Source organism: Anopheles stephensi, chromosome 2, assembly GCF_013141755.1.
Source record: "Anopheles stephensi strain Indian chromosome 2, UCI_ANSTEP_V1.0, whole genome shotgun sequence".
Lineage (NCBI taxonomy): Eukaryota > Metazoa > Arthropoda > Insecta > Diptera > Culicidae > Anopheles > Anopheles stephensi.
The window spans coordinates 67,781,222-67,799,498 of record NC_050202.1 but is presented as its reverse complement, the minus strand read 5'-3'; the positions used below and the strand labels follow the sequence as shown (position 1 = coordinate 67,799,498).

The 18,277-nt window shown below is 45.1% G+C and overlaps 1 protein-coding gene across 10 annotated transcripts in view; it reads right to left on the bottom strand.

Annotated features, from left to right (window-relative positions):
• LOC118504437 (octopamine receptor beta-2R) overlaps positions 1-18,277 on the bottom strand; it is a 93,600-nt gene that overhangs the window by 9,749 nt on the left and 65,574 nt on the right. For 9 of the 10 annotated variants that reach the window (XM_036038893.1, XM_036038891.1, XM_036038890.1 and 6 more), the window contains 5 exons: positions 8,657-9,575; positions 8,307-8,405; positions 8,001-8,099; positions 7,723-7,844; positions 118-562 (listed from right to left, as the gene is read on the bottom strand). In XM_036038893.1, coding sequence (XP_035894786.1) covers positions 118-562; positions 7,723-7,844; positions 8,001-8,099; positions 8,307-8,405; positions 8,657-9,129 — 1,238 coding nt within the window. In that variant the 5' untranslated portion in view covers positions 9,130-9,575. Of the gene's footprint in view, positions 1-117; positions 563-7,722; positions 7,845-8,000; positions 8,100-8,306; positions 8,406-8,656; positions 9,576-16,589; positions 16,682-18,277 lie in introns of those variants that run through there. The other variant, XM_036038899.1, reaches the window with a different exon arrangement.

The following is an 18,277-nucleotide window of genomic DNA, read 5'->3' as shown; positions in this document are numbered from 1 at the left end:
TTCAAGGCATTCGAATGAACGAATGACTACAACCACCAGTGAGCAAATCAAATCTAACCTCAGCTTAATTTCAATTAGGTAGGCAAATAAAAAATGCATGTATGCGTAGTAACTTACCAGAGGAAAAACGGAAGCCAGCATAGAATGAACGTTCCCATTATGATGCCGAGCGTTCGGGCAGCCTTGTGCTCTCGCTTCATCTTGATCAGATGCCGATCCTTGGTCGGCGTCTGTTCTGCGTCCACCTCGTGCAGGGTAAGCGTCTTCGAGGAACCGCTTCCACTGAGTGCCTCCCCGTTGGTACCGCCCCCACTACCGCCACCTCCTCCCCCTCCCACGTTGTGTTGATGCATCAGCATGGCAGTGCCTTGCCGGAGGGCCAGCTGCTTTTCCTGCCGGTTGGCCTCGCGGAATATCTGGAAGTACGTGAACACCATGATCGTGCAGGGGATGAAGAAGGAGATGGAGCTGGAGATGACCGCATACGGCTTGTTGACGGTGAACAGGCAGCTGTCCGGGTTCAGCAGTACGTCCTTCTTGTGCTTTTCCGTGGTGTACCAACCTGCAGGGAACGTAGAAAGCAAAAGAAAAGCACGAAACGTGTCAAAATCGTGATGTTGTTGATGATAAATTATTCATACACATCGATTAAGCTTTTTCGATTGTTATAAATGGCATCTGTCCTTGATGTCTTAGCGTAATGTGTCATGATCGAGGTGAGTGATAAGCGAAAAACGTTTTGTTAACACATGAAAGAGGTTAGGGTTGCCTGCTGGGCCTCACACCGGCATAAATTGTTTTGTTTCCGTTCTACGAGCTGATAATGTGGGTCCTATTTTGACCTTTTGAATAGTTAATTTGATGCCATCTAGTTGAATTGATGAACTATGCAGCACGCAATATCAATCATTTTTGAGACTGGTGGGTGCGCATTTTGGGGTGGCATGTTAGGGGTAGTGGCAATGGTATTTCGTCTGCTGACCAATACCAAAACTTGACCAGATTTGAAAAAAGTAACCGACAGGACCTCTAGAAGAGAATCATAATTTGTATAATTTTTAATCTATTAGAACACAATACAACTTAAGCAAAAAGAGCTATTTCTAATTCAATATTGTTAAAAGACTATGGTATTTTTTATTTATTTTTAGGATTACGGCTTGACGCCGTATTGTCAACACCGCATGTGTTGACTTTTACAAATTCACAAAAATTAACAAAAATTAACAAGGCATTTCCTCCCTGTTATTTGCCTTATCCCGGGCATGCTCGGTTGTGAGTGTGAGGTGGTTGCGGGGTATGTATCCAGGTTGTTGGTGTAGATGATAGGGATGTTTGTTATCGGGATCCGGTTCTATTGCTTTTCCTATGGATGTGATGGCTGGATTTGGGGTTCTGGTGTCGGAGGATCGGAATTTGGACATCGTCCTTCCGTCTATCGGGTCTCGGCTGTAAGGAAGACAAAAAAAAAAAAACAAACAAGACAGCACACACAATTGCCTGTGAACAGTGTTCCTCAAGCAGCCCAGTGCGCCCAAGCAGTGATAGTCAAAGCTCGACCAGGCCAGCACCGAACTCAAAAGCTATCGGCGAGCTCTATCCCGTAACAGCAGGCTTTCTGCTAATCACGATATCGAACCCGCCGACCACCTCCGAACCCAACGCCAGCAAGGCCGAACCCACTTCACCATGGCTGGACTGGGATGAAGAACACTGTTGCAAAGTCTGCCCCTCTTTTTACGACAACGCAGTCATTGAGCCCGGATGCCATTGTTCCGTCAACGGATCACTCGGGCGTTACCAAAAAACAAAGAAAAAAAAAAACAAAACACTTAAGACCAAGACAACACAACGAATAACAAAAAAGGAATGGCGGATATGGTTGGAAGGATAATGAGGATGTGGAATCAAAGGATAAGACCGTTGTCTTTGGCGAATCGGAAGATGAGCCTCATGTAGGTGAGGTCCCTAGTCGCCAAAATTTCTCTTATTTCTGTACCCGGTCGTCTGCCGATGCTCTCGACTGCGCCCAACAAGGAGGGTCTTGCGGTTTCAAACTCCACGCAGGACCACAGAAGGTGATCCACATCGTGAAATCCGTCACCGCAGCCACACACCTTCGTCTGAGCCAGAGTTATACGCTGAAGATGAGCATTCAACGCGAAATGATTCGACATAAGTCGAGACATCATGCGTATGAACGCCCGATCAACAGAGAGCCCACCGAACCAAGGCCGCAGGGACACTTGCGGAGAGATCGAGAAAAGGAATCGCCCGAGATCATCCGCCTCCCACATGCTCTGCCAGCGAGACAGGAAAAGTTGCTGTGGTAGGCGAAGAAACTCTCGGGCCGAGATCGGACGGTCGTAAAATGCGCCTTGTTGGACGCCTGTTTTGGCCAGTGAGTCTGCCTTCTCGTTGCCGGGAATTCCACAATGAGAAGGTACCCAAATTAGCGAAATCCTGAACGCCTTGTCGAACATGGAGCCAAGCAATTCTATGATTTTAATGACCAGGAAATCCTGACTCTTAACAGCCTTCGGGGATCGTAGTGCTTCGATAGCGCTAAGGCTATCTGTGAAGATGAAGTACTGATCCGAAGGTCTCGCTGCTATAATCAATAGTGCGTACAAGATTGCGGCTAGTTCTGCGGTGTAGACACTACACGGCTCCCGCAATTTGAAAAATGCTTCGGCGGACTCACTAAAAACGCCGAAGCCGGTGCCTTCCTTAGAGGATGATCCATCAGTATAATACTGGCTTGTTTGGTCTAAATGACCATACTTATCCCTGAAAATGCCCGGAACTACCATCGGGCGAAGATCATTCGGTATGGTCTTAATTTCCTCGTGCAACGAGGAATCTGTTGTTAAAAGGGAACTGTAGGTCTCAGGAAGGGCAGCACGGTTTAATGCCTGTGGAGCGCTAGGATGCACTTGTAGGGCAACAAAATCTTCATAGATCTTCAAGATTTTGCTCTTAGAACCTGTCTCTAAAAGTGCTTTAAAATTTTCTTCGATCAAGGGATTTGATACTGAAGAACGGACTAGAAGGCGAAGCGACAGCATTTCAAAACGAAGTTTTAGCGGCATCACTCCGGTCATCACTTCTAGGGACATGTTGTGTGTTGATTTCATGCTCCCTAGTGCGAGTCTAAGACAACGATACTGTAGCCTCTCCAGTTTGAGGATATGCGTGTTGGATGCCCAATGGAAGCATATGCTTCCATATTCCAACACGGATAGTACCGTTGTCTTATACAGTCGCAGGACGTCTGATGGATGTGCGCCCCACCAGAATCCTGTGACTGTCCTTAGAAAGTTGATTCTTTTACTGCATTTTTGCACCAGATGGGTGATGTGTGTACTCCAGTTCAGCCTTGAATTGAACCAAACACCAAGGTATCGAAAATTGTCGGTAGTTGATATCTTTTCACCGTACAAAAAGACATCAATTTTCGGGTCAAATAGTCTTTTCTCCCTGTTTTTCGGCGTGTCGCTGAAAGGAGAAAAGACTACCATCTCAGTTTTCTTTGCAGAGAACTTGATACCAAGGTTTTCAGACCACTCGGAAAGGTTGTCCAAAGTGGTTTGTAAAGCCAGTTGTATTTCGGCGGCGTCCCTGCTTGCAAAAGATATGACGCCGTCATCAGCCAATTGTCTAATGCTGCAGTTTGGTGCTAGACAAGAATCTATTTCGCTAACATAAAAGTTGTATAACAGGGGGCTCAAGCAGGACCCTTGGGCTAGTCCATGGAAGCTGGTCCGCTTTAGTTGCACATGACCATTGTTGAAATACATAGCTTTTTCCGACAAAAGGTTGAACAGCAAGTTGTTCAACTTTGGACCCAGCCCCACATTTTCTAGTTTTTGACTCAGCTTGTATGGTGATACTGAGTCAAATGCCCCCTGTATATCTAGGAAAATAGACCCCATGTTCTGCTTGCGTGCACGAGCAAGCTCAATTTCTGTAACCAGAAGGGTTAAGCAGTCATTAGTACCCCTGGCTTTACGAAAACCAAACTGGGTATTCGAGAGAAGGTTGTTCGATTCCAACCATTCTTCTAACCGGAAAAGAATCATCCTTTCAAGGAGTTTCCTCAGACACGACAATAACGATATTGGCCGATACGAATCGTGTCTTGATGGCGGTTTGCCAGGCTTCAAGATAGTGACAACTTTCACTTCTCTCCACTCTTGCGGAACGCTGTTGACCTCCAACATATTGTTGAAGATGCGTAACAGACGTTTCCTCCCTATGTCGGGCAGATTTTGAAGCAATTTGCTACTAATCTGATCCAGACCTGGGGAGGAATTTTTGCTTGATAGGAGAGCAAGTGACAGCTCTACCATTGTGAACGGTGAATCCATCCTAGGGTCACTACCAGGCGCATGTTGTGTAAAGCTTTGCGCAGGAACGAAATCGGGACAAAGCTTGTGGGCAAATTCATACAGCCACTCGCCAGAAAAGCTTTCGCTCTCATTGATGTTGTTGCTGTTTCGCATCGTTCTAGCCATTCTCCAAAGCGAATTAAGTGAAGTGGCAGGGTTTAGATTATTGACGTATCTACGCCAATAACCCTTTTTCTTCGCCTTCAACAGGTTTTTGCACGTTCTCTCCAGTCCTTTATATTTTTCATATAAGGACCTCGAGCCCGTGTCCCGGAAGGCTTTAAATGCCTCACGCTTCTTGGTGAAAGCCGCTTGGCAATCCTTGTCCCACCAAGGAGTGGGAGGTTTTTTAAATGTCCTTGCTTGGTGGGAGCGCCTTGTTTGGGCCTCAAGGGCGCACTTGTTTATGATTGAAACAAGTTTTTCGTACTCCTTGACAGGAGACAAATCTTCCAAGTCAAGAGAAAGCGAAGCGGCTATTAATTCGCCGTATCTCGTCCAGTCGATGTTCCTCGTTAAGTCACATTTAACGGGGGTTCCTTCTACTGGACATCCTCCCTTGATGTAGGAAATTTCTATCGGCAAGTGGTCACTGCCGATAGGGTCCTGGATCACCTTCCAACTAAAATCCAGGGCCATTGCTGATGGACATAGAGACAGGTCCAGTGCACTCGCCCTACTTAGAGGTGTCTGCATCCTAGTTGCCTCTCCTGAGTTGAGAATCGAAAACCCAAATCTGTCGCAGAAATCTCGGATGATAGGAGTGCGAATGTCATCCTTATCGCACCCCCAGTCAGTACCATGGGAGTTAAAATCTCCTAGGATCAAAAGCGGTCCAGGCAAGACCGCTGCTAAATTTCCAAGATCCTCTTTGAACTTTTCAATTTTTTCTTTTTCATTATTGGCTATCGGGGAGATATAGATGGATGCAATTGTCACGTGAAGAACGCCCAGTTTTGCCTTAACTGCGACAGTTTCTATCATTTCTTGTCTAGGGGTAGGTATTCTGGTGAAAGTGTGACTCTTTCGAACACCAATCAGTACCCCTCCACCCCTAGTAACGCGATCTTCACGGATTATGTTATATCCCGGGAAGGTTAATTTAATTTCATCCGATAGCCAAGTTTCACAGAGGGCAAACACATCGCAGTTGTGTTCGCCCACTAATGCTTTAAAGGAGTTTAGCTTGCCAAGCAAACTCCTACAGTTCCACTGTATGATAGTAGCCGTAGGAGCCATTAATCATCCAAACGGACCATCATACTTAAGCATGGCCATTGAGCCAGCCACTGTTTGATCATCCCCTTCAGGAAAGGAAGGGCCCAAGTTGCGATCATGTGCAGATGCTGCGGGAGGTTAAGGGTCAAGAGGAGGGATTCTAGGATCTCGGAAAGGGACGGTGTAGGGATCCTCGGGAAGCCCTTGGGCTCAGTTGGAAAAGCTAGGTTTTCCAAAGGAACTTCGGCCCGAGGTGATCGCTTCTTCTTGGGCTGCTTCCTGGCAATTTGGGGGGCGGGAGATTTGGGATCAGCGTCACGTTTTGGGACGGGAGGAGAAACTTTAGCGAGGCGCTGTGGTGCCAATGGTTTATTTTTCGTCTTTAAGACCTTCCGTTGTACCTTTTTATAAGGTACTCTCAGTGCTTTTACCGATCTCGGTGGCACCTGTTCCAGTGCAGTCGGATTGGTCTCGCCATTTGCAGCCGTGTTATCCAGCACTGCAAAGGGGTTCGATGCGTTTGCTCCCTTTAGAGCATCGCTGTATGAGCCGCGTGCCCGCTCGGCTACCGTTTTGGTCTGCTCCCTTTGCAGTTTCCGGTACACAGGGCACAATGCAACCTCATGCCACTCCTCCCGACAATGCGAACATTTTTGGGATGGGGCTTTGCACTCCTCGGTAGCGTGAGCCCCTCTGCATTTTCCGCAGCAAATCTTGCGAGTGCAGAACGGATCGGCATGTCCAATCCGGCTGCACTTCGAACAGGTGGCCACCCTTGGCACGTATGGCCGGTCAATGGGTATCCGGAGGCCTTCAAGGATGAGGGCCTGCGGAAGTACCGTTCCCTCAAACGTAATCCGGAGGGAGGAGGTCGGGATGTATTTTTTCTCATTTTTGCATGAGGCGTCTAGCTTAAAAAGCTTTTTTGCCTCAAGCACTTTAACCCTTGGGGTACCTGGTGCTATAAATGCACCAACCCCAAATTTCAAAATATCCTCCTCCGGGTAATCGAAATCCTCGATTACGCCGGTCACTTCAACCAGACTACCGGGGATATAAACCCGGTAGTGCTCCGTAAAATCTGGATCAGCCGCAATGACGTTGGCTTGAGCCCGGTCCTTTGCGGTAACCCTGATCTTATTAGGGCGCATCCGAAAAACATCGGTAACGCCCGGGTATTTCTTAAACAGCTGTGCCGCGATCGTCCTTACATCGAGCTGTTTTGATCGCGGCATGAAAAAAACAAACGGCTTTCCCTCCCATGACGGCGGGTAAGCACGTGCTCGATGCTCCGATAACGGCTCGCTGTTAAGCGTCAGCGGGGCATTGCTTGCCGGCGGGGCACTACTCGAGGCCTTCGATGTTGAAGGCCTCTCATCCAGGGCCACTTTTTTCGTGGCTGGGGCGGCCTTAGGGCGTCCTGGCTTACGCTTGACCTCCCTGCTAGGCCCAAGCTCCCGATCCGACTCGGAATCATCCTGCTCTACCCCCATGGTAGAGCCGGACACAACGGTAGGTTTAGGAAGAGGGAAAACAAAAACTCACCGTGGGAAACGATGCACAAATAAACACACACACACCTACACACACTCACTGGCTAGGAACGTCGATCGATGCGACCACGCTGCGTTGATACGCTTGCTTATCGCAACGATCAACGGGTACACACAGTCACAACACTAGACACAAACGTCGAACTGGGCTTAGCGCCAGTCGATCGAAGACACAAATTCCGAGTGAATATCGGAGAATGACGGAGACACCGATTAGCGAGCCACGAGTAATTACGTTGCCTACGCAATCGCACTCGAGAGCAATGACCACTATCTGCCTTTCGCAAAAAAATCGTATTGACGCTTCCAAGCGATACACATCCTCTCGCTACGGAAGCTGGAGGCAGACTGAAAGACTATGGTAGAGGCTTATGATATTCACTTGAAGTTCAATCCTCTTAACATCCCATTCATTAAGCCGTTTGACATCGATATACGGAACAATGTAATTTTAAACGATTATCTCCTTCTCGCAGTCTCCCGTACGCCATACAATAAAGCTAACGACCGTCAAGATGGTACGATTATCGATACCGGCTTGTTTCACACGCTCTACTTACCGGCAAAGATCGGCACGAATGACAACAGCGCTGGTGATATCCAGGTAGTTAATAACATTATCGCTACGACTCGCTTCGTCATGCTTATTGGATACTTAAGTGGTTTCACTATGGCATAATATCTGGAATGATAACGCGATTCCGAAGAAGCAATAATAATTGAGTTACACAACGTTGAGTGTGGAATTTTGCGTCGAATCAATTGATCGTTTGTGTTAAAACTGCTGCCATTAGCATGGTGTAGAGTGGTAGCGTACACTAGCTACTCATGAACGTACCTATCCACTGAAATACAGCAAAGGTGAAGTATACTGGCGGTAGAGAAGTAGACATCCAGGCTGTTCCATACATCGCACATGAACGACCCAAATTTCCAGCTGTTCCGAGAGAAAAAAACACCATGTTAAAACAACACATAAGTAGAAACATTTTTGAAGTATTTAAAGAAATTTCGTATTTTTGAAACCGAAGAGCAAATATTACTTTAAATGTTTAATGCAACATATCGATCGATCGACTTCCAAAAACTACACTCTGTTAAGCAGAAAGCAGTATCATCTAAGTGAACCATCACTACTGCTTACCTTCCCGTTAATTGTACACTAAAGTTGAATGTCATGGCCATCATTGCCACCATGATGTCAGCCATGGCAAGCGATACGACGAAATAGTTCGTGATTACCCTGCAAAAAAAAAATGCAAACGACGATTAAGACATTTTAGCCGGACGATAGTCGAACGTTGAGCGGTCCTCGACTACCATTAGTTGCGCATTTTACACACTAATGATCATTTCATCGACTCTACTCGTCCCGTTGGACGGTATGTTAGCGCATTAGCACGCTCGTACCATAATTTTGTTTCGATCCGAATAATCCAGTTTTCGGCTTTTCCCTTTTTCCCGTTCTTTGTTTCACGAGGTGCTCCCGCTTACCTTAGCTTCCTATGGCGCTTGACGGAGATGATGACGAGCAGATTGCCGAAGATGGCCGCCACGATGATGAACAGCATGATGGAAGCCTTCAGCACCAGCAGCACCACGTCGATCCATTCGCTGCCACCGGCGCCACCCTCGACGATCGTTTCGTTCGTACCGACCGTGTCCATCGAGCTGCCGATGGGTGCGGTCGACGAGAAACCCTGCAACATTATGCTACTTCCGGACGCGTCAAATATGGACAGTGTGTCCGCACCGGCAGTGGCGCTTTCCGCTGCTGCCGCCGCCGCCGACGCCGATGACGACGCCAGTGCACCAACGTCCCGATCGCGGACACTTTGATTGAAGAACACGCCGCTGTCGGCAAGTCCGAGCGAGGAAGCCAGCAGGTCGGCGGCCGACTGCAGGTGCGAGGATGACGAGGATGAGACCATGTATTTCGTCGAGTCATCGTTGGAAGGATTCATCATACAGAGGGGACGCTACGCAGCAGGACGACCCCTCTCTTCCACACTGTCCGGTTCGTCTCCACTTCACCTAGCACTCCCTTTTGTCACCTGGCTATCAGGCCGTCACACACTGGTTAGAGAGGGCAGGGCAGAGCCTTTTTCACGCCACACTACACTTAAAAACCCCTCTCACTCTCTCTCTCTCTCTCTCTCTCTCTCTCTCTTTCCTTCTCTCTATTTCTCTCTTGGACACTCTCACAAACACATTCACACGCGTTACTGGCGAACGCCAAGGTATTCCATTTGAAGGAGCATAGCTTACGCTTCGGGTGCTGCTCAGTGGCACTTCATCTTTGATTTGATGATCATTAATTTTCTGCTAGTTCTGCGAACCCTCGTACACATCTTGGGTGAAATGGTTTCAAGCGCTCACAAACCGGGCGACGAAGTTGAATGCAGAAGTGTTTCTGGAATTGGCGAGAAAGCAAAGTAAAACAAAGCAGCGTTAAATAAAGTCATTGGTAAATGGTTTGAGTACTGTAATTATTAAGACAATACAATAGGCTAAATTGCTATTAAAAGTATCAATTACATTATTGACCAGCTTTAATACTATTCTTCAGCTTTAATTCATAGCAGGTACTCTCTTAGCCTTAAAATAGCATAAATCTTACAGCCCAACTCAAGAAGTTTTCATTATCTTCAAGGTTTTATCGTAATTTCAAGTCGTTTAGGTGCACCTAACGTCAATGGAGCATAGTAGATATTTAAAAACTTAAAGTTGAAAATCTTCAGCTTGGTATTGATAGGTGTGTCACAATGTCAGTTGACATCAACTACGTTTTAAATAACATAACGCTCAACATTCTCGGCCTTAGACAGCTAAGTCCTGTCCACACAAAAAAAAATCTTCTTCATGATCTATTAATATCTCGCTGTATGTAAAGCATTGAGCACCTGTCAGCATTCTGCTATCTTTATCCCCCATCTTATCCAAACTTTCCCAGCGTCAAGTGCATTGCAGAAAAAGTTATCTTTAGCTTGTACATATAATCGCACGACAGGATGATAAAATTCACTTAGCTTCTTCGTTTATCATCTGACATATGTCAATTGCACGTCTAAACCGGAGAAGAAATTACCCAGCAATCATATCCAAGCAAGCACTTTTTTGTAATAAAATTACTGCTTGCAAGCAAGCGCATCTCGATGCAGCGATTTCGTTTCATCGTCGCCGGTGAGTGATGTGTGCCTGGAGCTGTTTCCTTCCTACGCTCCGATTCGTTAGGATGAGCTTCCAAGTAGCTGGCCGCAACAACTGTCCGCTTTGAAGTGACACACTCTTTATCAAAACATGGCACCTGACGTGCACCGTCCGATGTGCGACGGAAGAATGGAAACGGAGCATGAAAGTATCAGCACAATGCGTCACACGTACGCTAAGCAGCTGTGAAGGAACAGGCAACGGCATCGTTTAAGCGAATATGGGTCAGAAAGTTTGCTAAGGGGAGTTTTTTTTCTCTTTTTTGTGTGTCTCTGAATGCATTCCGGAAAATGTCAAACCGGAAACGGGTAAAACATTTACCAGATAGAATGATGACCTCCGGGAAGGAGCTTATTTTTGTTGACCCCAACTGCATTTCCGGCTCCTGGCCGATGCGGAGAGCTGCTTTTGTAGTATAAATATTGAAGTATAAAATTATACGAAACAATATCAAATTAGGCCAATTAGCATTGCCTTTGTATCATCACTAAACATCATGCTTAATTAGAGTGTTTTTAATATTGTAAACATTAGCCAAAACAAAACGTCAAGAGCCTTCATTGGTCATTCGCTGTTTGCCATTCAAGTTCTTCAAGCTGGATGCTACGAAGAGGAAAACTCAAATAATTGCCACATCAATCGCCCGTTCCTTCCTGTCCGTTTTGCATCTCACTTCAGTTGGTAAATTCGTGCCGAAATGAGTAAAAACCTTGTTTCCATTCAGTGGCCTTCACCAACAGAAGAGAGACAAGCCCATGCAACCTTAAAGAAAAGATGGACAGAAGGGAACAAGTCTCAACGGTAGCGAGTCATGGTGAACGAACACAGCATAATGAATACGGTCGTCTATGATGCACGGTCCAACGGTGACTTACGCCAGAAAGCACCATCATCAGCAGAAGAGAATGGGATATGAGGTACGGCGAACGGACCCTCGGTGCAAAATGACGGTACACAGCCTCCATATTATTTGCAATGCAGATAATCGCAATAATTTCCAGCGTTCTATGGAAGCGTTGCACATCCACGTCTCTTGACCTGTTTTCTTCATTCTCACAGTGGCTCACATTGTATCTCACGCTGTCCCCGTTTTTCTCCATCTCTTTTTCTCTCCCTATCGCTTTAAATTTTATTTCATCTTTTGCCTTTCACACGCCTAGAACGTATGTAATCCGTCCCACATAAGCACTCGCGCACACGACCCACAGGAAGGAAATGGAACCATTCATAACGCTATCACAAGACAGTGGCAAGCGGTAACTAGCCTCAACCATACTAATGATGGTGCGCATCTCGTACACCTCGAGGTCATGCCATGTTTACCATGTTTCGGTCGGTGGTAGACTATCAACGATTATTTATTTTCCGTTCAGACGTAGTTTTGCACACTGGCGGTCGAGTCAATAGAGGATGCGACTGGTCGGCTCTCTCGGAATGAACCTACATTTAAGAAGAATTTTCCCCGAGCGGATCATACCACATTCGCAATAAAACTGCACACAGCAGGCACGTATGATATTGCTGCGAAATGAAATTTTAATAAAGACTCGGCTAGCCTAGTTTCTGGACTTCAACGCAAAGGTACGAAGCAAGTAGGAGCGCGAATTTGTAGAAACAATGGTTTCGCATGAATAGAGAGTACGCAGCGCTTAGCAACCTTTTGTCTTGCGCTCTGTGCAGCTTTACGGAGAAAATCGAAATAATGCTAAAGCTGCTTATGCCTTTAAGCAGGATGTTCCGTTCATTCTGTTCGTGAGTCAGTTGTGTCTTTATACGTTTTCTGTCTTTTGCTTCTAATTACTAACGTTTTACAAAAGCAAACGGTGAAGATGGGCCGGTGAATAGAAAGGGTAGAAACGGTCAAAACTTCAGCTGGCATAAGCTACCATTTTAATTGCACTCCAAACGCAGTAATTGCAAATCGCACTGTGGGCATTAAGTGGTACGAGAGATAATTGAAAGATCGAATGAAGAGGCTGTTTACTTAGTGGAAAGATGCAGCGCCGCTATTTCAAAACTACAAAACTACGCTGCAAATAGTTTTCTTTCATAAATAGTTTCAACCGTTTACTGGAGATTTTCCACTTGAATTCATTTCCTACTTCTATCGCATTGCTTTTCCTAGTGACAACATAGCAAATTTAAAACACTTTGAATATGAAATTTCATTTCATTTTGCTTCTTCCAAATACTATCCATCCATTTCATTACAATTTTCGAACAATTTGTGAAATAAACCCGGTGTGCACTTGTTTCAGTTTTCACTTGACCTGTTTGCTATACTTGGGTTCAAAAGCACCAAACGAGAAAACGGCTGTCTATCGGTGACCGGTGCCTTGCTTGTGTTCTTCGCACGTAGCCACAAGAAGGTGCACATTTAAAAACAACGACAATGACTATCACCATCTTTGCACCTGTGCCGGAAACAAATGCCAATCACATACGCATACGCCGTGCACGGTCCGTTGTGCTGCTGCCGTAGACGATATACAGGGAAAGCGCTAGAAAGCTACTCAACAAAAAACAAAACTCCTTCGAACACTCGTACGAAAGATACTTCGTTAACGAAGCAGTGACATGAAAGAGCCAAAGAAATTTTGCCCGTCTACAGACATTTGTCTTTTTTTACTTTTCTTCAACCACTTCGTCACCGGGGAAAAGCCTCAGGAAATGAACTGCTACGTGCAAACAACGATGGGTGAACACGAAACACTATGTCCCCTTCTGGCAGCCTGGAAAAGATGAAGAAAATGTGTTCGTGTCACCTGAGATGAAGAGCACAATTCGTACGTGCCGAATATGCAATACCGGTGTTTGGCATCGACCAGTTGTCTTCTGCTGGGTTGACGACGATCAAGATGGTTACAGTACGCAGGTTTTTATTGTGCACAGTACGCAAGGTTTAATTTCAGCCAAGCATTAAAATTCGTCAGATGTTTCTTTTAAAGCTTGCGCTTTTCCTCATTGATTTAAATTGTTTCGCGGGACTGAAACATTCGGTTGTACGTGAAACACCAGGCGCCTCCATTCAAAAATCCGGTTTAACACGGGCAAGTTAGATTAATTTATGAACGTGTTACTTTTTATCATGATTCTTCAGAAATATTTTCATCGTTAATATTTTGTTCTTGGTAATAAAAACAATTTAATTACAAAAAAGGATTTTAGCTCCTGTTAAACATGACAATCCTTCGTCGCTCAAATTCGTTTAGTTTCATTCACCGATTCGCTGCTCTCTTGCTATTGCCTCTACTGCTATCCGGTTACGGTAGTAACCATCTGGTTCCGTTCACATCGTATCCAATCGACCAAGGGCATCCACAACCAGAGGCGAGCGGTAGCAAAACAAAACCAAACAGTAACAGCTGTGTAAATATCGGTACTTCAAGCGAATAGAAACGTTCCGTTCGAAGATTTCATTCATTCAACATAATCGCTCACGGGGCTGTTGCTGCTCCTGCCGACTCTGGTACGCTGTACCAAGCGGGTATATCGTAAAACGCAGGTGCTGATGGTAGGCAATGACGATGTGGCCCCGTTCTCGTTTCGTATACTTCCCATCATACTCACACCGTGCTTGTTTTATCATAACGAATTCAAACACACAAAATCAACTTGTCATGAAAGTAACGATGACATACGCTTCAACATGAAGCGCACCACTACACACGCTTGCCGCTCACTAAGAAACAAGATAGACACAAAAGCGGTGATCTTTTTTTAAAATTAGAAACCAATTTCTAACCACTCCCGGCACAATCATCACCACTTCCGTACGTGAGGGCACCCCAAAACCGAACCCAGTCCATACGTTGGTATCCCTTGTCGATGTGGTGTTTAACAGAGACACTAAAAATATCGGGGCCAAAAATCGATGTCAAACCGGTCCCGGTGAAGCCGTGCACGCCACGTCCAAAGCTACCCCACGAACGGTGTAGCTTACCTCGAACAATTCGATTCAATGCCGTGACAACAAAGTGGACCCAACCCGTTCCCTGGGTATGTTGAGGTTTTGTTTTTGTTTGTTGTGGTTTTCAGCTCATTTTACCGCCGTTTTCCAATTTGTTTTCGGTACCCCAGGAAGCGGTTGTTTTGGTTTTTTTGCTGTTTTCCATCACTTTCAACGCCAGCCCTTTTCTATGTAGAGTGAACCGATAGATAGAACACGGGTCGAACGTGTGAGGATCGAAAAACATGCTAACAGCATAAAATGGTAGAACCAAACCGTAACAAATTTGAAAACAAAAAAAACAGGCAGACACACACAGGTAAAGCAGATTTCATGTCCACGAACTAGATCATCGGATCGTACACGGAATGAATTTCTTTGTTTTTACGTTCATTTTGACACCTTGACATCGTGGTCTCGTTTGCAGCGTTGTGCATGTTTTCACAATGGACACATACGCTGTGTGGGTGTTATGGTACGGTTTGTTGCAAGATAATGTTGTCGTTTAACGTGCGCTTAAAATTCCCATACTTGAAATGTGAAATAAATCATCGAAACTACGCGAAAAATGTACTCAAACGTTAATGTGAACGTGGGCCTACCGATAGGTGAAGAGCGAGCAGAAGGTGACCGAAACAATGAGGTGAAAGTGATTTGACGCAAGGTTGAGCTCGCCGTGGGAAGATGTGTCGTAAGCCGTCGACTCAATGCACGTACTGCCTTTGATCTGTTAATTTCGACCAAGCTTTCAGATTTGCATTTGAAGATAAAAGAAGCTACAAATACCGTTTTTCAATTACTAAACAAGCGGATTTGATTCCGTTTCGTTAAACTGCAAACGAGTGTGGGCTGTCAATTTAGATTATAATTTTAACGATTTTTTTTTTTCTTTTATCAGCTATTTTTTTGTACAAAATACTTTACCTTACAATTATTCACATTATTGCTCAACGAGATATTTCCACAAAAAAGTTCGAAATTTAAAAACAACAAACAAATACCCTAAAACCAAAATCTCTATTGGCAAGTGAACATATTCTTACGAAACCCTTCCCACATGGCACTGTAAGCCTTCCAGTAACCATTACCATCAATATTTACCTTTAAGTACACTCCCATGTAAACAAGCTAACCGCAAAACCAATTGTACCAGATTGAAATTTCAAATAAACATGCTGAAAGGATTCAACAGGGATACCCGTGCGCTACACCCTACCGCAAGACGTCCTGCTTGTCAATTCGATAATCGAATGTAGATGGATGGTAAGGTGATGGATTTTACAAATAGGCCCCCTTCAACCAATACGGTTGTCTCTTTAGGAAGTTTGCAGCACGACGTTGCTAGCGTTTTTTTTTTGTTCGACCACTTTTCATCGGTGCGGTTGTATTGTGTTCAAGGGAGCGAAGGCTTCCGATGGTTCGTGTCGTTCGGTGCAAATTGAATTCCGAACGATGTGCGGTCCACTCGAAATGGCCAAGCCACTCGAAATGCCGTTCCCTTGGTAATGGGACGATGTGCCCAAGTGTGTGTGTGTTCCTGGTGGCTTTTTATTGGCTTTTACCAACTGTGGCTCCGTAGCGTGCGGGAGCGTTGTTTGTGTGTCGCTTGATCCTGCCTGGATTCCACCGCTAAAGGGGTGAAGTGCTTTTGTACCATATCGTACCATAAACTATCCGAATAGGGGAAAAGGTAAAACTCTTGGTCGGTACTGCATTTTGAATGCGGAAGTTAAGCAAAAAAGTGGAACAATAAGTTGCTTCAGCTGGGCTGTAACCTAAGCAACGTAACCCATATTGTGCTGTACTGAAAGGGGATGTGGTATTTCCTTTCATAAATATCTGGTTGTTCACTATGACTGAATGGTTGCGGCAACCAAACAGAATATTCACCTTTTTCGGAAAAGTTTTAATTTAATATTTCTTTAAAGAAGGAAGCACCATTTACTTTACAGCACGACTCTTATTAATACTTTCCAATGGAGGCGCCTGGTGTTTCACGCACAACCGAATGCTTACAGTCCTGGGAATCAATTAAAATCAATTGAGAAAATAAAAGTTGAAATTCCATTTTTCCCCGAAAAAAAATCTTGAATACCCACAAGATGGCTCTATATAAAACAAGAAACATATTTAATGTATGTGCATTTCTAAACCAAAACAATACACAACATTCACGATTACACACAGCTCGTTTGCGGTAATTGACCGTCAATTGAAGCTCACGTGAGTAAATACAGCTTCCACCATGCAACCACTTCCCTAACTCACCACATTCCAACACAACAACACACACAAACTCAAAGTCGCCATTCAAGTTCAACGTGCTTGATCTATTCTTATTGGCCACGATCGATGAAACCTGAAGACCGCTGCTATTTTTAATACACTCTCACATGCCCATCGATAACGTACGATCGATAGAGTAGAGCAACTGAGAGCAAAACCTAAACCACCGCTCATCGTTCAACAACTGTGGATTGATTTTTCACCGCTCAAGTGCAAGATCACTCATCGACATTGGCAGCATTCGTATGAGATTTCGTTCAGCTGCACGCACACACACACAGACAACGCCGTCTGGTGAGGCTCAAAAATAGCGACAAACATGCTTAGCCAGTGGAAAATATTGACCCGATCGACGTCATTCTCAATCATCGACAGGTTTTTACCCGCAGAAAACATTTTAGTCTCGGGCTCCTGGCGTTGCCGATATTTTGCACAGTCCGTTCGGTAAGATGCGGAGGAATCCTTACCACTACCTTATTACCCGCTTCTCCTCCTACTGCTCTTTCCTCACCAAGCTGAAAGACTGACACTTGACGAACTAACGAGAAGTGCGAGCATTTTTCTTCACTCGTTTGACGAAGCGCAAACGATTTAACCACAATTGACGCCAGCAGCAGTGCCTTTGCTGATGAGCATTTCATATGTATGTGTGTTGAGGTCACTCACGCTTCAAAGGAAAAGGTGCCGAGGGGTAGAATGATGGTAGTGGCGGTGCGTTAAGTAAAAAAATATAATACGTTAACTCTCTGCTTGACACGGCCATTCGGTACGAATCGAACGGTTCGGCCCTGAAAGCACTCGTGCCTTGCGCCCAGCTGGCGGTGACGGATTTTATTCTATTTGTCATCATGATTGAAGGTAATTTATTTCCGAGGACACATTCGATCGTACACTACGGCGAAGGCTTTGATGGCTTCTTTCTACAGACGAAGATGAATGTGGAATTAATTGTTACCGAATAATCAGGTTGGTGAGAGCAATGCATGTAGCATGATTTACACCATGTGATCATTTTGAGCCTCGGTCGAGACGATTCAGGAAGTAGTACATCTTTTGATTTGAATGTACATGAAAGTCTTTGCAATTCTAAACCATTAAGTGCTTGGAAACATCTATAGATTCCGTTTGACAACTCACCAGATCAACACAAAGACATATACAATAGCAGACAAACACTGATGAGCACTTCGAACATCTGTGTATTTACTAATCTGATTATCTGTTACACTGTGTGTAAAGCAAATAATGTACATCCAGTATGTTCACAAGGGCTGAGAACATCCGAGTAAGCTATCATCATTGTGCTGTATCATGTTACGTTGAAGCTACGCCCGCCCTAAATATTTCATCCATAAGCAATCCAACACAATGCTCGAATAGATCTCGCCCCGTTCTCTATTTGCTTGTTGAGCGATAATTACATTCCGTTTTGGGGGTTTGTCTCTCCCGCAAGATCCAGCCCAACCAGCACTCGGAATGGAAATCGATAGGAATCGACCTCAATCACCTGGTGCTGCTGTTGCTGTTGCTGCTGCGATGGACATCACAGCTCGATTGAGTTGATGCTGCCAAAACAGCGGCCAAAGCTGAAAATGAGGCTCAAGGGCGATGCTTTCGCTCTAGAACCCGGTCACCGCATAAGCATGCGAGTGGCATTTGTAAGGTATTTG